General features: G+C 41.7%; 1 protein-coding gene across 1 annotated transcript in view; it reads left to right on the top strand.

The window, feature by feature from the left end:
- Window positions 1–23,498, top strand: part of FAM19A1 (family with sequence similarity 19 (chemokine (C-C motif)-like), member A1) — a 78,174-nt gene that overhangs the window by 24,755 nt on the left and 29,921 nt on the right. Inside the window, exon 2 of the mRNA XM_010286678.1 lies at window positions 5,144–5,284. Within this exon, the coding sequence (XP_010284980.1) occupies window positions 5,144–5,284 (141 nt within the window). The remainder of the gene's footprint in view (window positions 1–5,143; window positions 5,285–23,498) is intronic.

Genomic DNA, 23,498 nt, shown 5'->3' with positions numbered 1-23,498 from the left:
TACTGTCATGTTAAACACTTGCTTGAAGTCTAAAGAACTTCAATTCTCTTTAAAGTTTTCTCTGATCTCTTAGGTCTAGCAACATCTGCATATACTTAAGCATTTATCAGAATAACATCACTGGGTATATGACCCCAAACAGATGACAACACTGGAACATAGACTCTCTAGCTGAGGCTGTATAAATAAACAGAGCTAGAAAAACCAGTAATAGTTCTAATGAACTGTCTGGAAATGTTGGTGGAATTGGTCCATATGATTTCCTTTGCTCATATTCCCATGGTGGGTTGCTTATGCTGTAACACAGGGCAAAATTTGACCAGCAAAGCCTAGGAAGTTGTTTGGGTATGACTTTTTTTTTGCGGGTAACATGAACAAGTTCTTACAACAACCTTCAACTCGATCAGGTTGTGTGGTGCATTGGCGATGAGATAGAAGCAAATGTAACAGACCACCTGAATTCTAAAATCACTGGGCGTACGACCCCTCCAAAAAAGGCATCTCTTATCTATCAACCGTCTGCGCCTCTGCCAAACAACCCAAGAAGTCTCACCTAAGTGGTGCTTTGCTCAAGCATTCATGCACACATGCATTCATTATGACTGACCTGCCCTAGGAAGGTCCATTAAGTGGAACTCATTTCAAGCACAGATGGTCCTGAATAGCTTAATGTCTGCCTGGTGGCCAGAATAAGTGAATTCTTGATGGCCTTAGACTTCTGATCACATACATGCAGCCAAGGAGGAAATGAAAACATGTTTATCATTTTGATAAACAGCATCTCTCATTGCTGCAGGATGCTCCATGTAACTCAGCAGAGTCAAATACTATTAAATTGTCATCACTGTCAAAGAGAGAACATGTAAGTTTTGCTACCTGAGTCATAGTTAATGACTTCCACAATGTATAACACAAATCAGTACTGCTGTTTGCCTTTTTTATGTTTGTTTACTGATAAGTTCAGGCTTGGCTAGAATACAGAGGCGAGTTATAATTTTGAAGTGCAAAATATGCTTTTATTATTACGTCTCAGCTAGAGATATAAAAAACAGAGATTACTAGAAGATGGCTTTTTGGCTTCTGCCAGGCGTGCACTCAGACCCTATAGATGATTAGATATTTTAAATCACAGCCATCCACAATAGGTTCTTTCTTATGATAAAATATTTCACTCTGCAGTATGTTAGCTCAAGGTGGCTTAATAATAGAAATAAAAATGAACATGTTTTCAGGAGTCTAGTGCCCTCCAATTAGAATTAAACCATTTACAGGAGTAACAAATGGTTGTCCCTGTTTTACAGTAAGAATTATGGATAATTTCTACAGTTTCATATTTTAAGCCTATGCAGAACATTTTGGAAGGCTCGGAAATATGAGCAGAGACATAGTGCCACAGACAGTTGCCATCTTCAACAGCCCAGAATCCTTCCCAGCAGCCAGTTCTTTCCCTCTTGCTTTGGTAGGCATCACACTTCCTTCACGCAAAGTTCAGGGCATCCTGTGAACTGAGGACTCGGAAAGGGTTAGCTGTTTTTACTGCCAAGTCCTGCTAATGTTTGGTGTGAAGAGGACATAAGTCATGTTAGGACATATCCATTTACCTCTGAAGTTTCTTGAAGAAAGAATAAAACTATTCCTGATTTGCAAGTTTGTATTTCATTTCTAAACTTTTTTCTTATTTTCTTGGGGCAGGAGGGAATTAAAAAAACATAAGCTATTTTTATTATCAGGTGGATAAAGCAGCCACTTCATGAAATGTAACTCTCAACAAAACATTCAGAAGACACTTACTTAGAGGATTTTGGGGCCCTTCTCTCTCCTTTTAAGATCAACAGCAAATCCCCGATCAACTTGAATGAGTTGGATGAGGCTGTTATTGCGGAAACAAAGCCAGAAGCTACCTTAGCTCAATAGACCATAAGCTTCTAAAAAAAGACATTTCTATTCTTTATGATGAGGATTTAAACTTTTGCTGCACTGACAGCCTATCAGGTCAATAATTCAAATTTTTTCAGGACTCCCAGCACTGTAACATCTCGCCAGGTCTTCCCATAATCTAGTAGAACCAGTGAGAAAAAATCACTGGAGCAGAAGTCCTCAGATGTTGGTATTACAGCATCTCTTGGTGCTCTGCCTCCCCTGGCCCCCTTCCCCTCCCAAGAAGGAAGTTGGAAATAAAAAATAAAATTCACAGAATAAAAAGGTGCTTCACATATACATCAACACGTTAAAATTGTTTTCAGTGGAAACTAAAGACTGATTCTTGTTCCCCTCCCCGCTCTAACTTGTTTCCTCATTTGTACAGCTGAAATAGAGATTTAAGTTGAGCGTGTGTGTGTGTGTCCCAGTATATTTGTGGTATATATATTTCTGTGACTAACATAATCGAGAGTGTGCTTTTTCAATTAGGTTTTTTCCTAGTATCTCTGGGTCCATTTGTATTTGTCTGGGTACCACTATCTATTCCCATTTCATATATGGCTTTTAAAATGTCTAACATGTATGCATGTTTGGCTAAAATGCATACCAGCAAAACACATTGCATACAACGTTATCCAGTAATCATTCATAGGCTAAACACGCTTTAACAGAAAAATCTGATCCCACATAACAAATTTTCCAGGAAAACTGGGTGTGTAACATGCATAACTTTCTCCATGTGAGATGTTTTTTTTTCTTCTATGTCAGCACTGGGAAGGGTCTTTTTATTAATGTTATTATAATTTGCATTACAGTTATAGTCCATACAGGTAAAAGTTCCCATTAGTGTACTTAACTGTTTAGTGGTAAAAAAAGTGTTTTGTCATTGCTTTTATAGTTTCATTATGTTTTGCCGCTCCTAAACAACTGTAAACTTCAAGTTAAATTCTTTATTGCTGCAGGATCTTGAGCTTCCACATAACAATTAAAGGTGTTATAAAGCTCATCCACCGCAACCCATTATTTTGAATAGATAACAAAATAAGCAAGACTAGCTCATGCGGTTATTAGTACTTACACAACAAATTAATAGAGAAAATTAAGCATTTAGCTTATTTACAGATATTTACCACACACTCTATGTAGTCTAAAATTAGAAATGCTTATTACTGCATACTTTATCTTTATTGTTGAGGTTGTAATCAATAAAATCACAAATCTTTCTTCTCTTAGGGCATGACCATAAGATGAATTAAACCAATGAGAATCTTTTCATTGCTTTCAATATGATTTGGACAGGGGAACAGGGAGTTTATCTGAAGAATTACTTCATAGAAAAATGCAAGCATTTGGGGCTGAGTTGATTGTCACAATTCCTCTTACTCCTAAGAGACACTTAAGACACCATTTGTCAGATGATGGCTTTCTGAATTGTTGGGATCTCTCTTTTCTGGTACCTATTGACTTTCAAAAAGCTTGTGTCAGAAGGCCAAATGCACCTAATAACAAATACATGAAGCAGCGTTTCTCTCCACATGAGTTAAACATTTACTGCAGAGTTAGCCTTGTCTCATGCTTGCAAACTCACCAGTGCTTGACCCCCTGACCGCACAACCTAAGCTCATTTCGCCTAATGGAGGTTCACAGGCTTCTATCCACTGACTCACCCTGGAATGTCTGGTTTGAAAATTTAATATTATAAAACACTTCCATGCTTCGTGGAGCCCCTGTTCAGTGGTAGTTGTTGTACCACTTAATACTATGGGTACATCTTATAGCTCACCACCATATGACCTTAACAGCATACAGTCAAGGTAGATTCCTCCCTGCCCATCTACCTACACTTCACTACAGAAACAGCTCATTTGTAGAATCACCAGGTAACAGGACTCGCTCCTGCTCAAGGAGATGCCACTGGACTCCCAGACCTCTTCCGAAATCCATTGTTCACAGCCAGACATGGATCAGCATCTCCACACTGCTTATTCTCCTCCCTGGCTGCAGGGTTACCATAGTGTTCAAAAGCTCCCGAAGTTGTTTCCAAAAGAAGACCGAAAACCAAAGACAGGAATAACGCTTTTTATGCTATAGTAAGAACAATGCACAGTTAGTATTTCATAGTGGCATAAAGCAAGAATGCTTTTCTAGCAAACCTAGCCAACCTTCTTGCACATACTGCCCTTTAGTAGGCTGTGCACGATGTTTTGTGCTAAGTTTAAACAAATCCTGCCAAATTTATGCCGCAATTTCATAAAGTAGCCAAATATCTGTGGGGAACAGACTGGCACTATTAAATACTTGGTGATTATGAGCTAAATACAATCTGAACTGAGGAATCAAGAAATTACTTGGGCAGTGCATTATCCCACTGTGGTGTCTCATCTCCTTGCACTGCGCTGCTAAGGTGAATCGGAATAATACACTTGACACTTCATTTCTGTGCATAGCATATGCCACGAACACCAAGTACTCATAAACCTTAAGTCGCCAACTATCTGTCTATCACTCCTTTGTGTTCTCCACCTAATCAAACTATTGCAAATGTTCATAACGAACAGGGAATTAGGGACAAGACAAATTAAACCTGGTGATCTTGCACACAACAGGAATGATTCCTGCCCTTAAAGCTGCCAGTTTAGTGAGTGGGGTAGCAAAGGGAAGTGCTGCTGGACCATCCCGTAATTTGCAGAGGCTGATTGTCATTCTCTAAGGGCTGAGTACTGGTATAGAATCAAATATTTGGAGAAAAAGCTTATTTCTAGATGGATTCCCTTAGCCTTCCCTTAGTCCCTGCCCTTGTACAAGACAATATTTGGGGGAAGAGGCCTCCAATATTACAAGCATTAAATCAGCCAACGTTGGTGCACATTTACTGCAGTATGTTACCTACATTTCTTCAGGCCCAGACCTTGACACAGTCCTTTTTAGGCCAAAAATTCTGCTGATGTCAGAGAAGCTTCTAATATGACAGGCAAGCTACTTCTACTGTAGAGGGTCATTTATCTGCATTTCCTATTAAAACTGAAGTATAGCAGCACCTGGCTTATTCAGGAGCACGCATAATGGAAGAAATAATGTTGTAATCCCACCCGTATAGAAGCTGTGCCGAGGCATGGGTAGGAGCACACCTGGGTGCTTTGATTAGCCACTGCTGCTCTTTCTAATCAGAGTGTCAATATTCTCTTTTTCTTTTTTTCTTTTTTTCTTTTTTCTTTTTTGCCAGAAGGAGGAACGTGTGAAGTTATAGCAGCACACAGATGCTGTAATAAGAATCGAATTGAGGAAAGATCACAAACAGTAAAATGCTCCTGTCTACCTGGGAAAGTGGCTGGGACTACAAGAAACAGACCTTCCTGTGTTGACGGCAAGTAGCTCCTCCTGCATATATGTCTCTGTGTACCATCCAGTAAATAGCTTTAAGTCCATAGATCATGCGTAGGAATTTTGTTGTGTTCTCTATTTAACAAAACAGAAAAATCTATAAGCATAAGCATATATTAATTAATATATTAATTAATATATTAATAGTTTGTTACATTAATATATTAATGATTAATTAATATATTACTATATTAATTAATATATTAATTAATTAGGGAAAATTTCTTCACTGAGAGGGTGGTCAGGCATTGGAACAGGCTGCCCAGGGAGGTGGTGGAGTCGCCATCTCTGGAAGTGTTCAAAAAACTTGTGGATGTGGCGCTTCAGGACATGGTTTAGGGGACATGGTGGCATTGGGTTAATGGTTGGACTTGATGATCTTGAAGGTCCTTTCCAACCTTAGTGATTCTGTGATTCTGTGATATTTACACGATCTTGCCTGCTACTTTATTGCATGGTTTTGTGCACATGGGTCATGTTAAGATTTACTCACAAAAAAAGAGAGTATAGCATTCAGTACAGGCACTTAGATAAGTATAACAGATTCTGTGGCAGGATCAAGCCCTTAATAAATTAATGGGCAAAATTATCTCTTGCGTCACTTCACATGGTCCTCCCGGTGCCACATTAGTTTTGATTCATAAATATTTCAAAAGACAACAGTCATTCATTTTGATTTAACTAGCCATTTGAAAATTCAGTGACAAAAAAGATGAATAAATGAATCCTGTGGTCTTGTCCTGTAGCAAACATTACAGAAAGCTACAAAAAAATCTTTGTCTTTTGAAACCACTGGTGCTGTTTCTTGTCATGGGGATTTTTCGGCTGAAGGAAATACACCATGTCATTTGTGTCTGGGTTTCATATCAGGTCTAGCTCCACAGCGTGTATTCCTCTCCGGGGTTCCCCTGCCACCGCTGCAAGGTGAAACCGTGCAGCAATCGGGGAGAGAGACGCAGCTTGGAAGTGCTTAGCAAAATATAAATCGCATGAGAGCACGGGGAAGAAGTGGTACTAATCCCATCAGTTACCCTTGCCAAACAAGCCGCTCCATGTTGCAGAATCCCTCTGTGCAGCAGCTTTGTGAAACAGAATATCTCATAAAAGTTCCCCACTATGTTTTGTGGTCAACGTCTGGTGCCATTCTTCATACCACCCCACAGCCCGAAGGTGCTTCAAAGGGCCGGGGGTTATTTTGCATAGAGTTGAGGTGGGCACTGCCCGCGGCTCTCCTCATCCTTCCCGTGGCTGGATGTCCAGGGGTGGTGGCATAGCTGCAGGTTTTGGAAGCACGCGAGGTTTTCTCTTTGGGTCTGTCATGTGGCTCTCAGCTTCCTCCCAGGTGAGCGAGAGGGGGGAGCTGTACAAGCGAACATTGGGGAAAATGGCTCCTTCTGGGTAGCTTTCCTCAATCACGAGCTGCAAAGGCAGTAGCGAGGGAGCCGGGGCTGTTCCAGCTGTAGCCCAGAGTCAGACAGGAGCGCCGGTGGGCATAGTGGGCTGTGTAGACAAAGCTCAGAGGCTTTCACATTCAACACTAAAAGAGTGAGAGATTGGGGGTGTCTTGGAGGAATGCGAACCTCATGTTTTCTCAGTGAGTATTTGTGGTGTGTACATATGCAGTTTATATATTAAGGATAGAAAGAAAATGTTTTATTATTTATGTATTTATTATTAAAATGCTTTCAATTTTTTTAATTATGAGGCAGTAATTCATAGCTTGTTACACTGGGAATGCGATTCAGCTTCTGAACTCAGGACTGAAAACATGCTATGAAGGCACCTGTGAATGATTATGCTTTAATCCACATTCTGTCATTTTGTTATTGCTTAGTTACCCTGATTAAAAAAAAAACAAACTTCTCTTTTTTGTTAAGCAGACTCATAATACCCTAGGTGAAACCTACTGCTGGTTTTAGCCAAAGATCAGCTGTACAACCCTTGAAGAATTTCATGTTCTTCAGCAGGTCATGAAAAAGAGAGGTACCAGATAGAGCAGAGAGACACCATTAATTCAGATCTCATAATTCTGTTCAGAGAAGAGGAGTTCAAAGAATGCTGTGTTAAGAAAAAATGTCGGGTGCAGGTGTGGACTGCAGCCTAATTGCTCTGTCAGGATTATAATAAAAAGAAATGTTATTGTCTGGAATTTTGAAAGGAGGAAGGATAAAACAATGGCTAATATAAAAGCGCAAAGCTAGTTCCATTGAAGTCACTGGTAAGACCCACAGTGACTTCAAAGCCAGCAAACGTGAACTACAAAGGAATGTCTTCCCCTTTCAAGTTTAGTTGTTGTAGTCAGCCCGTAGCTTCTTTTGTAGATGGCTGATGAATGGTTCAAAAGCCCAATATGCTGCTCATAATAGTTAATAGAAGGAGCATTTTCTTTGGCCTTTGTTTTATCCCAGACTTTTCTTTGTGACTTTTGACATACTGACCTGTTTTAAGTCAAAACTTTGACCTATTTAGTGGTTCTGTTCTTGTTAAGACAAACTCCCAAAACTTCCCATGGGAATCCCATTGACGTCAGTGCTTCAACTCACACAGAGATTCAGGTTTTGCTGTTTCTTTTGTACATGAGGTCATTTTAAAAGGTCATCTGCAGCTTTTTACCTTCTTTACCTTACATACTGAAAGAATTAAAACCATTTAATCTCACAATGGGTTTTACACTGTATACGATTTCAAGCTATAATGTCATTAAGAAAGCTTGCTTGAAACCATTAATTAAAAATCCATGGGTGTTCAGGTACAGCAGTATACTCACAGCCAAGCAAACTGATCACCTTTGAGCGGTGACAAGGACTGGGTGATCCCATGTTAGCAGTCCCATCTGTGGTTGATTAATGCCTCGAGCCGCCTACGCCTATTTAGTTGTGTGTATAAAAAGAGCTGAACCTCAGTCTTTCCCTGTTTATAACATTGGCCGAACTGTGACTTAATGGGATCAGAATTAAGCTTTTGGTGTTTCTCAGTCCAAGTTCGTCAGAAAACACCTCATCAAGGCTGATGCTCTGACAACTTGAGTTCATGTTACAGAGGAGAGATTGCATTGCCTTCCACTCCTACCAGCCGTTGCTCCAGGACACAACTGTGTAGGTGGGACTGTGTGGAGAGCTAGCTTTGTTTTCTCTTTGAGAGAGAACACAATTATACGTGGGAGTCAGCTTAACCTTTTTAATAAGTATCAGGGGTGATAAATGGTCTTTTTGTCGTCTTGTGGTGAGATCTCGTCATGGGTAACACACCATCATAGTACCTAGGGTCCACGTGTGCAATCCTCCTCCTGAAAGAGCTGAAATTCAGGCTGAGTATGTGTTATTTGTGCTATGAAGGGCAGGAAGTTGCCGTGTATTCCCAAGCATCGCCTCCTGTCAAGTCCAGCAAACCTTTTTCTTTGGGGGTTCATCTTAAAAAAGTATAGTGAGGCCAGGCTGTGGCAGCCTCTGAAGTTATAAATTATTCCTTGCCACTCATTCAGTAGACACTGTCCTGAAACCTGCCTCAGTCACCAATGAATTATGTAGTAGCGACAGTGAGAGCAAAACAAAAGCCAAATCTTGTCATGAAACAGAGATGCCAGTCTCTGTTTCTTTGCCTCTTCTGTTGCACTTTTACTTTCATGATTCCCTTCGCTACCTCAAGGTCTTTTTTTTTAATTTTTTGTTTCTGAAGGATGGTTTGAATGCTCCCTTCCCTCCCTACAATTTATCTTGTGTGTCACTTGGCCGTAGCACATACTGTGGGCATCAGTCCATTCAGCTCTCTGTCATGGCTGTTGTTATTTTCTCCATTTGCCCAAATACCTCTGCAGAGCAAGTCCCAAATGGATTTACTTCGTTTGTGTTACATCAGCTTGAGAGGGACCCTCTTTTTTTGGGAAATCATGTCCAGGGAGTCTCTCTGTCTCCAGAGCACAGTAGACCTGTGCAGCTTAGAGTGCTACTAACCTACTCCGCAGCAATGCTGCTGGACGCAGCGTGTGCCTCCGCTCTCTGAAAGTACCTGATCTACCATCTACCAAGCTCCCGATCTACCATCCTGCCTACACACTTCAGATGGCCAAGGCCAGCACAGGCCTTGAGTTTGCAGCTCAGACTAGCGTGCACACCCTTCCAGCTTCACACTTTGGTGGACCTGCTCCCTCTCATTTTCCTCTTACTGCAGGCACTTTTTGTGTGACGTGCAGATTATTTCTGCAAGTTTCTCAGCCATGCTTCTGAATTCGCACCTTCCCTCTCCACTATGCTTACAAACAGCTTGTCTTCCTCGTTTCAGAAGCCCATGAATTTTCCTCCTTCTGCAATAGGCTCTGTGGGCTTATGAGGACACTCAGGTGTCAGCACAAATAGCTGGGATTTGTCCCCTTGCTAGCTGTCGCATGGCTAGTACAAGTTCTCCGGTGGGTTGAGGTTTCATGCCTTTTTTCTTTGTTAACTGATTTCTTCTTTTGGTACTGTGGTTATCAGAGAGATGTTCCCAGTAATGTCCTCTGCTTCTTTATAGCAATTCCTCTTGCATCTTCGTGGTAGCGTCACTGAGCACACAACAAATGTCCTTCCAGGTGTCAAGCCCACAACCTTTAGGAAATCTGTTCATCTCTGTGAATAAAGAGTCGGTGGCTCCAAAATTTTTGTTGTTTTTCTTGAGTCAATTTTCTGTTATTCCACATAAAAGTAAAAGAATACACTAAAATGAAAAAGCAAAACACCCCTCATATATTTCTCCTTTTTTTTTAATAGATATTTGTCTTTCTAAAGAATTTTTCACCATTCCCAGTACATCTTTCACATTAAGCCAGACCAAGATTTCTTCTTTGTTCATGCATAATGTGGAGGTATTCTTAATCTTGTTCATTACTTCCTCAGAGCTTTCTTTTCCTGCCCCATCTTCCTTCTCAATATGGAACACACTGAGCATAGAGAAACCCTGATGAAAAAATGTGACTTTTAAATACCTTTAAAATATATACCTTTAACCTTTTCTAGACATACTCAGCATATTCTCAAAATATTTAAATATTATTGAGGGATTTGCATTCACAATGCCTCCACAAAAGTAATTTTTATTTTGCTTTCGCTTTCTTGCAACCCAAGACACTTTCTTCAAATAAATGGCTGCAGACTGATCCAGGTTTGGTGGTTCTACCAGATCTTGGCATCATAGGAGGTTTCACAACATTAAAATAACTTTGTTGTGACAATATCAAATGTGAAGGTTATACCAACACTGTCATATTTGGGTCAGGGCTGTAATGTCCACCTCTCATTCTTCATTGACCTGATCTTCACACAAAATTGATGTCACCGTTCTCAATTTTCCTCTGCGGCATCAATAAAGTGAGAGAGAGAGCAACAATGAGCATGTGGCAGCAGTGAATTAATACACTTATGTCTTTTGTTGTTGTTGTTTATGGCTGATCTACACAGGACTTGCAGTTTTCTTTGGCAGCTTCCATTAGGAAAAACAGTCTTGTGGCTACTTTTGGTTTGGTGGTTTGTTTTTTCGTTGGCTTGTTGTTCTGCATTTTTTTAAGCAGTTCATTTTAGTACTTATTGTACACGACATAAATATTTGATTGGACATGGGAGTCACCACCTTTTCTACAGTCTAGTTGAAAGCATGTGAAAATTCTCCTATTTGGAAGTTTCCCCTTCTCTGTAAGGATACACATTTTTGTTTTCTACTGCACTTTGCAGCAGCTGCTCACATTCCTCCCAGGATATCAGTAAACAGGACTGGTCACAAATAGCCAGTGAAGGAGGTGGGAAGAGAAGCCAAGTGAGCCTGTGGGGTTACTGAGTAAATCTTAACAGAAAAGCTCTGGTAATACTCTCTCAGCTCTTATACTTCACACGATTGCTATAAAAATGTAATAGGAATGCAAGATATTTATAATTTTAATACTTTTATACTGTGAAAAATGTGCTTTGCACCATATCATTTACAGTGGTATTGAGCCATTCTGTACAGTCAGTAGGTGGTCATCTCCATGTGTTCTTCGAGACCTTTGTATAATACATAATTTGTTCATCTATACTGAAGTTTACTGTGTTACAGTTAACGATGCTCACAGACACACTTTTTTTAATGCTTGAATTTTTTGTTCCCTTCTCTTCAATCTTCTTCCAGTCTTTTTTAAACTCTTTTAGAGGCAACCTCAATATTTCTTGCACAATTATCTGTGAAATTTTTTGGACCACAGAGTATGGAATAACAGAAAAGCACCTGCACTGGCTTTTGAAATCAGTCACAAAGGGACTTTCGTGCAGGTTGTGCATGTTAACAGTGCTTTTAGGAAATGAGGTGGTTTTAATACTGGTCAAAACCAACGAGGAAAAAGGAAGGTGCTACTAAAATGCTGTGGAGTATCTCTCCCTCTAAATTATTCCTGTAAGAAAGGTCTCTGCAGAGACCTGAGATGATCCTATTCCATGTTGTCTGCAACACAGGATTTGAAGCATTAGCTCTCGGGCAGCAGGACTAGTGTTTTCACTCTCCGTGGCCCGCTGTTGTCCTGGTTTATACCAGTCGTGCATCAGGGGAAAGGGAAGTCACTCACTGATCCAGAACAATAAAATGAAATTAATCCAGCCTTTCCCTTTCTCCCAGACTGGCTTTGGATCACATCAAGTTTCAAATCATTCCATAATATATGAAATATTAACGTGCATGTACGTTCCTCAGATTTCTATTAGTTTGAGGATTATCCATCACTAGCCACCACGCGGCCCTGTGAATTTACATCCGACTTCATCAGGACAGCATTAACGAACTAAACACAAGCCTTAACGACCGTTGAGAGCGCTGTGACTTTTCATGCCCCTCTGGGCCAGCACCTCGCAACTCTCCAGCCGTGCTGCTGGGTGGCTGGTACTGCACGTCTGTATTTTGCCACGTGCAAGAGCGGGAGCAGAAAGAGGACGGCGCTCACCAGCGCCCGTTCCCTTTGCTGGCGTTTGCCCTCCTTTCTCTCATCCAGGACCTGCCAGGGAAGAAGTCATACCTGCTATGTCACTCCTTGGGTAGACAGTAAGTGCAGCCACGCTGTTGGCATGACCTCATTTATTTTATTTTTCAAATTGTGGCTAAGACGCCGACTGTGGAGTGAGCATTCAGAACCCAGGAGCACTGTGCTCCTGCGGTACGGAGGTGTAGCACATCCCCTCGCGGGTCCCTGAGCTGTGCTCAGCCCGTGCGTCCTCCCGTGGCACCCACGCTACCCCAGCTCGCACCAGCTGAGATGGGCACGGGAAACACGGAAACTTCCTGGCTCTCCCCGGAGCCGGCGCGGGATTCGAGCCCTGTAGAGTCAAATGAAAGACTCCTGTTGACTTGCGGTCAGGTCCTTAGTAAATGCTTTGTTAGATATAATCCTGTATCTATCAGCACTTACATCAAGTGAAAACGGTTCACAGTCACAAAGCCAATAGTTTTCTATTTATCTAATGTGTGCTTCAGGTGGTATCACCAGAAGGCCTTTTTTTTTGCACTCTGTGAAAATACTTTCAATCAATTCTTATTTCTTGAAGAAAGGGAGAAAAAAAATGTTTTTTGAAATCCAAGAAGTCAGCTTCTCATCCCTCTAGCTGTGCTTCGGCCTAGATAAGAAGAGATCTCAGGGTCCCATATCATTAATGCACTGTCTATATGAATAATGAGCAGGCTTGGTGAATTATTCCACACTCCTGGGAAAATCTATAGCCCTGTCCTTCTGCAGCACTGCTGGAACTGAGCAGGAGACTCCTATTTTTTTGATTTGGTGAATTCAGATTACTTCATTTGTGAGGAGGTAAAAAATGTATCTGTTCCCCACTAACACCCATTTAGTAAGCTTAAGAAAAAAATTTCACAGCATATCTCGTGTACTATCAAAAAAGGAGAGAGAGGGAGCGAGAGAAGCCTAACTGTGTACTAAAATATTTTAAGACTTTGCTTTTGTCCAGAAACACGTCTTCTTGAAACGCCCTTGCAGCCACCCCTGAAATTGCAGCCAGATCCCGAGAGGTGCTGACTTCAGGGGGAGCAAAAGCACAACTGGCCGTGGCCATGCAGAGTAATTAGTTCATTTACCAGGGCACAGCCGCTCTCATTACCAGTTTGCCTTCCAGTCTGCAGGGCAGAGGCTGAATGGAGCAGAGGGGAGGTATGCGCCTGACCTGCTGATGGTGGGTGAGCTTTTGTGTCAGAGCACAGCATCGTCTCCTGAACCCAGACCATCAGGGAGCAACCTGGGGAGAGCAGAGAGGCCACGCTTCTCCCCGAACAAACGTGTGTAAGTGTATACGTATATACGTGTGTGTCTACGTATATACGTGTGTGTCTGTGCACATACCGTAGAGTCAACCTGCCATGGGTGCTACACCAAAGCACCCAGTGTTCTTCAGACACGTGCATATGTTCCAGTGATTAAGGTACAGAGGGGGAGGATACCCAAGGGCCAAATCTGCAGCCGGCCCCAGCCAAAGCCCGCAGCGAGGGGCCGCGTTGCTTGTGCCGCACGCAAACCTCCACCAGACGTTAGGGAGAAGTAGACGGATGATGATATCTTTCTGGTGTGAGGATGGTGCAGGTAGTGAGATCATCTGACTGTGGGTTTATGCCAGTACATCTTCATCCCAGCTATAATTTATCTCCCTACCTATGTCTTACATTTCTTTCTTTTCCAATTGACATTGCGGTTTCCTGCGTGGCAAAGCGACCACCCTTTTTAATACCAAGCCCATGGAACAGCTGACTAATCCACCCCCGATGAAGTGCAGAGAGCTCACTTAAATCCCAATTTCCCCAGAAAAAACATTTTCTTTCTCTTCTTAAGAGGGGGAAAAAGTCATAAGTCATGGAACTATCTCCATCTGCGTGAGGGGCAGTCATTTTTCCAGGCTCCAGCTGACAGGTTTCAGTGCCAACACAGAGGGAGCAGAGCCCTTGCAGCCAGCAAAGGTGCACAAGCAGCAGCCTTGTAGTGAAATTAGAGAATGGCACGGCTGCGTAGCAGTGTGAAGACACACAGGAACATATAATTACTTCACCTCCATACAGAGGAAAGTAACCTTTCTCTAAAATACTTGCAATAAGCCCGCTAGAGGCTAAATGGAAAAACAGTAGGAGTTTTCTCCTCTTATAGGTAGCATTAAGTGTTAATCACAGGATTGGAAAGAGCCTGGTGGGGGGGTTTGGAGGCAGGGAGCGCAGGCACGGAGGGCAGCCGGCCGCTCCGGTTTTCGCTGCCTTTGCGTACACGGATCTGCCTCGGTGAGCCCGGATTAGCCCAGAAGAGGGGCAGCAGCCGCCCGCGACCTACCTGCAAATCTAGAGATGGCAGGTGTAGGGGGAAAATGCTTCAGCGGTGCTAAGGGAGGCTCCTCTCCCATCAAGCAGGCATCCAGCAATGCGGAGCGAGGGACTGCCGAGTGTCAGGAGGCAGATGGAAGAAGCCTGTCCAAGGAGAGAGCATAGGGCGGGGGTGAGCAGCGCTGTGTCAGAGCCAAAAAGCTTTGCTTGGGGGGAAACACAGAATTAGCTCAGAAGAGTAAGACCTGGATATCTAGGAGGAACTTGTGTGGAAGACCCTTGACGTATTCGTATCCGTCACAGGTACCGCAAGGTATGGAGTCCGGTCTGTCGCTGCCTTGCATGGCAGCAGCAAGAGAAAGATCTTTGCTGCCATTTACTGCGTCTGTGTGGAGTGATGTTGCCAGCTGATATGGGTGTGCTGTCTCAGGAGTAAAGGTTTAAACCTTCACACCGTGCCTTTACACAAACACTGGGTTTATTTGTGTCTTGCGCGGTCCAAGTACGACATTCGAAATACGTTCAGAAAGGAGGTTGACACCCAGAGAGAGATTTTCAGCTGGTGTAAACTGGCCCTTGAAATCCAGAGAGACCTGCTAGTTTGTGCCAAATGAGGACACGGTTTGTTAAGTTTAGGAAAACGAACAGAATGGCGACTGGTTATTAATGGTCTCATGGTCTTTAGGGAATATATGGGACCAGCATTCAGCTAATCGGTGGCCAAGAGGAGCTTAAAGGAACGTTAAGTTTGGGTTGGCATCTGTGCTGTATCCCCTTTACGCCAAATCTTTGCGGTAATTCAGATGATAATCTATCTCTGTCAGGAAGGACCATATTACTAAATGGCTAATTCTGCGTAACGTCACATCATACACCTTTTCTGCATCGGATACTGTATTTTCAGTGCACCAGGGCTGGGAAATGCTGCTTGTCTACAGGTGTCTCTAATATAGTGTAGAAAATACGTGATCGGAGTATTGCAGAGCATTAAGTCTTTTTTTTCTTTTCTTTCAAAGCTACCTTCTATCTATAAACATGGAGCTAGTTCACAAGGCTTGAATGTCATTTGTAGGATTAGGATTTGAACACAAAAGAAGTGGATGGCTGAGTGAAAACAGAAAATGCTGCTTCATAGTGTGCTCTCTTTAAATTAAGAGACGAGAACCTGAAGTTATTACCCACTGAAATTTTAAAGAGACAACGACAAAGTCTTTGTATGAAGAATACACATTATTAATCCTTTTATTGATGCAGTGAGTTCAAATAGGAGTCACTAATTTAGCACTGGGATTGTCTATTGTGTTGAACTACATGAATTAATCTGGCAACTGCAACTAGAAGCAGACAAGTCAACAAGTGTTTAATTGATTTCAGAGAATTGATTATCCATAAAATTGATCACAGATGCATTTCCAGTTCCTCCTCTCAGAATACAGCCAGGTAGCTTCAGCAGTTTGTCAGCCCGTAGTCTGTTCTGGGTGATTTTCATGCATTGACATTGCAGAATTGCCTTACTTTTAGGAATCAAGTAAGTACGTTGCAAGCAAGGGATTTATTTAAAATCTTAGACTTCGTGCCGAGGAAGTGTACCATTCAGCACATACAAAGCCTGCAGATTTTGGAACAGGTCTCTATATGTAGGTGCCAGAAAGCAGTTTACTAATCCAGTATCTCAAAGAAAGCATTATTCCTCTTCGAGGGTTAAATGTTTCCATAGACCATTCAGTTTACTACAATAACTGCTCAAGGTTAAGCAAGCACAAGTGCTGATGTAGTATGGTAAAATTCAATAATATTCAAAAAGTGCTGCCTCTCCTTTTTGAAACCATCATTCAAAAGACAGTAGTGTGGAAAGGAGCTGTGCTCTACAATTTAAGCATTCTGCCCTGTGTCATTAGTACATAAAACCTATTCTGCAGGTAGATGGATTGTTTTTAATATGTGGTCTTGTGTAATCATTTCCTTTTGATTACAATTCCTAGGCAGCAAGCATACAGCAGAGTTTTCAAGATGCATGCGCATGGTCAGTACATTTTTTTTTATCTTCCTAATGTGCCCAGAACTCACAAACAGCAAGGTGAAACATCAGCACAAACCATCACTCAGGAATGAAATTGAGAAGCAAATGACACTGTCCTGACCGAGGACAATGGCAAATCTCCCATTAACTCGAATGAGAGTAGAAAACATATCTCTGTATTGGTTCTAATATTACAAAATGCCCTCTCCTTTTTCTTCAGACCCCTCCACAAAACACCATCAAATGCGGTTGTATGTAATATAGTTATGCAAATATCAAATGGACTCTATTTCCTTTGGAAACTTCCTTTCCTCCTCTTGAAAATTGCTAACTGGATGAACACATTTTAAAACAGGAGCACCTGTAGTCCCTCTTAAATAAAAAATAAAGCCCATTAGTAGAATGAACACTTGTATCACATTAGTGAGATTGTTATCTGGGGACACAGAAACCCATTGCTCTGAGCAGGATGGGGGAAAGGAGGGTGGCCGCTGCTTTGAACGACAGAGCACAGGAACGAAGCAGTAAAGGAGAAAATCCATATAGTTTTTGACAGGTTGTGTTTCCTCTGGGATTCAGCTCAGTGGCAAAGGCCCAGCCTCATTATTGCACTGGTGCTATTCATTTCTCGTTTATGTATTGTGATGAATTTGGTTCATCCGAGTGTCAGGCAGGGAATCGGGTGAGGCATTTGTGGCAGAGCTGGAAAAGCGTAATGCTTCTCTGTAGCACAGTGACGGGTCCTTTCCTGAGATGGATATGCAGTTCTGGCCACTCAGCTTCAAAAAAAGGAGATGAATTAATTTGGGAGCCCAGGTGTAGAGAAAGGCTTTGGCTGCTCAGGAGAACAGGCAGCCTCTATTGAGAGAAAAGAGTTGTAGAGCAGCAAAGCAAAGGATGACGGAGTAATTGAATCTGGTGTCAGATCAGTGTGTGGGCACCAGGACTGGAGAAAGGCTAAGAAAACAGTGGAGGATTTATTAGATACAAAGACCCCATCATTAAACATAGGTTGGAAATTAGAAAAACAGTCCTAACTCTTAGAGGAGGTTGGCAACAGCTTTCCAGTATGGATGCCAGCTAGTTTTGCAGACTTCCAGTGTCTTTTGCCATACCCACAAACAGCAAAGAAATGAGCGTTTTTTTGGTAAAACAACACTGCAGCATACTGGTGAACAATGGAGGTACCCCAGACTGACATAAGTCAAGAAAAAGGGCTGTCGAGCAGACTCATAAGAATTCATTCGTGTGTTAGAGACACAAACAACCGCATATATGCTTTGTCTGTAGTATAGCAAGAGTTGATTCAATCTGGCCCCAAAAAAGTCTTACAACAAACAAATCTCATTAGTTTTCAAGCAGCTGCATTTCATACCAACTAAGGGGTAGAGTCTGGAGGGATTGTGTGATGGTTTTTGAAATGCAATTTTTTAAAACAAAAAAATGTTTTGTCAATGTTCTGAAGTTATACAATAAAAGGAGGAGGGGAAAAAGGTCAAGCGGATATATGGAAAAGTTTCATCGCATTTTGAAGTCTTTAGTTACCGTTTGACTTTATTTGATACAGTAAATTGTTATTGTTTGGTTGGCCAACAGTGATACCTTTTTTTTATCCATTTAGTTGTAATAACGTGCTGATAAATCAGTTTTAGCAGTGGAATCAATTAATTCTCCATTGTAAGTATTGACTTAGATTTTTTTAACCTATTCAAAGATAGCAGTGCTGGACTTCCCCGGATGAGCAATAATGAGAGAGTACTACGGAAGCTATTCCTACTACTCTTCTGACACAGTGCTTGTAAGTTCTGTGTGGTCATTGCACAAAAACAGCATTTGCAAACACCAATTAAGTAAATTATAGCCTTGCTACCTGGCTTGCATTCTTCAAATGACCCCTGGTGCCCACAAGTGGAGATTCTAGCCAAATGTATCCGTTTGAGTTTGCCCATTTCCCAGCTGAGTTTGCTCATTAAAACACTGCAGGATGGAAACAATGATCAGAAATGACCTGTGATTACAATGGACGTGGTCTAAGTGTATTGTGTGTAGTCAGGTTTGGTAAATGAAATGAATGGGGGAGGTTTTGAAATTCCTAAAATTCAAATGTAATTACATACCACCCAGGTCTGTGTTTTACTGTTTACTGGCACTGAAAACTCTTTGAAAGCTGATACAATTTCCTAATAAAAGGAATAAATTGACAAACCAGGTTAGAAGCTTATGCTCCGAATGTAGCAATGCTTATGCAAAGGCCTTTAGTGAAAACTGTAAGTGTGCTCTGTGTTGAAACAGTATATTTCTGAAATAATCAGGAACGCTCACTCATTTGTAACAAGCTTCGGGTTAGACCCTCTCCATGTGAACCACTTTCATTTTAAACTCATTATTTATGGTAAGCATAGCCACACTCTTCATGCATTTTGCATATTCAATTTTCAAGCCAAAATATAGGAGCTGCGTTAGCTCCAGTGCTCCCAGCAGGTAATCAGCCTCCTGCAATATCAAACCTTATGTCACCAACAGTAATAGCCTGAAACCGTCAGAGCCGCATAAGGACTGTGCCTGCCCAGTTCCTATTAAAATTAATGGGGACTGGGCATCCGTTCCCTCTAGGCAGCTTTGAGAATATCAGTCAAAATGCAGTTGTAAGTATTACCCTGTAGGAAGTTAGTGTTGGCAGCCTCCCACTGCTCGGTACTAGTTCCCAAGATCAGTAGCTCTGATTAGGCACGAGCCCTGCCTGAGAGCCTCCGGCTCGGCTTCGACGGGACCGTGTCCTTAGCGGCCGCTGGTCGCGCTGCCGGTGGGGAGCCACGAGGGCGAGTCGCACCTTCGGGTTGTTTTGGCTGAGCAGCTCCTGGGGACTCAGAAGGCAAACGGTGAGGCTGCTCTCACCGTACCAGGAGCAGCCTGAACGGAACGTGATGGGTTTTTTTTTTCCTTGGCAAGAAAGCCAGTGCCATAAAGGTCAATAGAGGTGGCGTGAAAAGGCTACTCTGACTCTAAACATGATGCAATATGGAAGTCTGGGGCAGAAATGCCAAAAATATTACAGCCTAACTGTTAAAATAAACATATTTGGTACAGAAAAAAAAACTGTCTGTGAACGCTTTTATATATTACACCCTGTAAGGAACTTCTGCCCTGCTGATTTAACCTTCTTTAATTAGGGCGTTTTTTCCTCTTTCCTGTCGGTATTTGTAAAGAAAAATAGTCTAGCATTTGAAAAGAAAAAGGGGATTAGAATATTTTATTATCGGATTACTATTAAACCAATAGAAATAGCAATAGAAATTCATGGTTTTTAAACAACCTCCAGGTCTCAGGTCTAGTCCATACAGATGATGACCTGTGAGGAAGGAGTGTTACAGGAATAAACTGGCTGTGATTTAGACTGAAGGATTTCAACCCAGCTAATAAACTCTAGGTAACGCATGCCTGAAATGTTACCACAGTAGCTGGGGAGCAAACTGTCCCCTTTTAAAATTTTTTCACCAAATACTTCTGAAATAACCAAAATGGAATCAACACACTCAGCGAGCAGATTGTTTATGGACACAAAAATACCTTCCTAAATCAAATAAATTGTTAACTGTGAGGCATTTGCTAGGCTTTGCTTCACACGGTATGAGATAAGAAGCAAATATAACACACTGGTCTCTATTACTGACTGCCACTAAAAATGCAGGGCGGTAAATGTGCTTTTTCAATTTCAACAGTGCATCATTAATAGAAATCCTATAAGGACCTGTTACCCTCCACCCTCGCCTCCACTGTCAATGCCAGCTCTGTTTTTTTGGCAGATGCCTAGGCCATTTTGGGAAGTACTAATGGCATTTTGCTGAATTTTGCTGCATTTTTATTCTGGTGTTCTTACTTTTTTACTTTCCCTTCCTTAATATGACTGTCTGATGGTCATGGACCTGGAGGAAATGTGTAGCCAGGGACATTATTAGTGCTGGCAGCTCTCAGAAGCAGCAAAAGGGCCAGCCAGAGCCCTTCCTGGCTCTGCTGAGTCCACAGGTTTTGAGCAGAATTATCGGCAAGGCTCACTGCAGTACCCCTGTGCTCAGGGTATGGATCGTGCATTTGTTCTGCTAGCTTTTTCTGAAATATTAGGTCTTGCTAAATGTAGCTTTCCGTAGAATATAAATCAGCTACATTAGTGTAGTGTCCTGCTTGTACAACATATTTTGGTTATTTCTAACCTTCTATTCACTCACGTCATGGCACACTACAGTATGTCAAAGAATGTAGATGCTGCTGCTCTCTACCACATTTTTCAGCTAAAAATGACAGGTGGCTGGAATTATTACAGTATTATTTTTGTTTGTTTTTTCACTAAGAAAACACCACCGTAGATGTTGAAGAGGTTCTTGCCAAGAGTTTTGCAGAGACCAAGGGGGCTATACTTGCACTCCGAAGTCTAACAAGGAACGGCAGTCTACTAGTTTATGCTGCAAAACAAGGTAGGCATCCAGGAAGGGCAAGAGCACAGGCTTTGTGTAGTGAAAAAAAAGAAAAAATGGGCTGTGGGCAACACAGGAGTGAAAAAAAGGTTACACTGCAGAGTAGGAGCAGGCTTGCTGTGTTAGGTGATACTGGATACAGTAAATAACCTCAAATATTTGGAATCGTTTTCTTTTTTAGAAACCTGAAACAGTGTGCAGTAGCTAAATAGATTAAAACCGTACACTGTTCAGATCACTGTTACTGTGCCTGTGAAGGATGAGATAAAAACATATATCATGGGGGGCAGAGAGGGGGCAGATACACAGGGTCCTTCCTGTTCTATGCGCAGTCTGGGGAAACCCTAAAGTAAAAGTAGATATTCCTACAGCCTGCTTTCTATTCACATCCAAAAATACTCTTCCTTCCAATTTCTCTTTGGTGTCAAAATAAATGAAAATGTTTCATAGTGATTAATGGTGTGCTGGCTACACAGTGAATGCTGGTAGGGATACAGCTGATCAGTGAAGAGGATATTTTCAGAAAACCTCATCATATTTTGTTTTGACTTCATGCTGACATGTTGAATTTTGGCAAAAATGTGATGAGATTCAGCCAGTTACATAGACATGCATGTGTGCACATAGACACACGGGGAGAGAGAGTCACTTGATGATTCTTCTCCTGGAAGGAGATGCCTCCCCGGTGAAATGCTCCGATGCTTGACACATGCTGGACTGCTGGTGATTATTTGCACCTGGATCGTCCACTTCAAAGATTACGGCTGTAAGACAGGACCGCAGGAGCATCCTGTGGTCCCCAAGACCACCCAGTGTTGCGTGACACTCTGGGATCCAGCAGCCGTTGCAAGGCAGGTTGATGGGAGATGAAGGCCTACCTGCCCCTCACCCTACCTCTGTGCACCTCCTCCTCTGCCACCTTTGAGAATAAAAGGAGGTGACAAATGCCACCCCATCCCTGTTTTCTTTAAGAAATTGGCTTAGTTATTTTAAAAGTGCTTACAAGGTTTTGGAGAGAGGTCCAAAAAATCTGCTTCCTACTGCAAATCCACTCAGAACTTCTGGGTTTTGATAGAGCTTGTTATAGGTGAGGTCTACCCTGTATTTATTCACCTAGAGACCTTAACTATTATGTACAAAAAAGAATGACTGCAGCATAATACTGGTTCTTTCACTACCATTGATCTTCAGTTTCGTACTTCAATTTTGCCCTCTAGATTAAGGGTGGGTTTTTTGTACTGCTGTGTATGTGAGATGTTTAAAACTTGCTTAAGATTTTGATTTCCAGAGGTTTCTGCGAGGTTGAGGTTGTAGCTTATCTAATATTTTGACAAAATCCAAGCTCTCTGTTGTGAAAGTCAATTTATTTTTAAGCTGTTGTTTTCACCACTACAGTGAATAATCCCATTTTAATTATGTTACATGTTATTTTATTAGTTTTATGTATTTTTTGCTTAAAAGTTAATTGTTTGTCATTATTACAATTTTAGTGGAAGGGACACTGGAGGAACCAAGCCTTGCTGGAATAGATTGTTATCCAGTGTAATGTATTGATCAGGTCAGGCAGTAAATTAACAGGAGCAGAACACCATTAAATTTTGAACTTAATTGCCTTCTACTCTTAATTTCTATTGGATGTAATCAATAGGTGCCAGAGGAAAGTTAACAGAGTTATTTAGCAAGCTGCTATTTCCTGCAGCATAATGGAAAACTACTGTTTCATCCTCCAGTTGATGCAAATAATTTGCAGTTCAAGTGTGGCCACTTAAGCATTTTATCAAAGACTCACTTTTAGTTCTGTCTTGATTAATCTTTATCCTTTCCAGAAAGAAATGCGATTTAGTGATGCAGTCTGTTTTGGTTTAGCTGCCCTTTTGGTCTTTGCACTTACAGTGGTGTTGTAGCAACACCGTTTCCCTCCGGGATCTAGCCCATATTCCTGTCTCTAGCCATGCACAGACAGATTGTCAGCAGGGGGGTGTTCTCAGGCCAGTATATCTTAATATGATTCCCATTTCCAAGGAAATGGAGTGTTACAAGCAATGGAAATGAAGACCATACCCTTGGTCTTGACTTTTCTTCTTGGTTCTTCTACTACCATGTTTGGGCAAGTTGCTCATCTCTCTTATTTTCCCTGTCTGCAAAACACTAACGTAATCCATCGCCTTCACCAAGGTCTAGTGCCAATCTGCTGATGTGTCGTACTCTCTTCTAGGCCTCCCTGTGCTGATGATACACCTTGTTCTGTTCTCCAGCCTACTCTTCCATTTGTTACTCCTTGTGTCTCACATTTCCCCCTATAGTAATATTTTAGATACTTTTTTTTTTTGCTTGCTGTACAATTTAAGTATCGCTTATCCTGCTGTAATCTAAAACCAGTTCCTTACAAATCAATATCTCAGTGCTATTATTAT

This window comes from Phaethon lepturus, unplaced genomic scaffold, assembly GCF_000687285.1.
Source record: "Phaethon lepturus isolate BGI_N335 unplaced genomic scaffold, ASM68728v1 scaffold1855, whole genome shotgun sequence".
Taxonomy (NCBI): domain Eukaryota; kingdom Metazoa; phylum Chordata; class Aves; order Phaethontiformes; family Phaethontidae; genus Phaethon; species Phaethon lepturus.
This window is presented reverse-complemented; position numbering and strand designations above follow the sequence as displayed.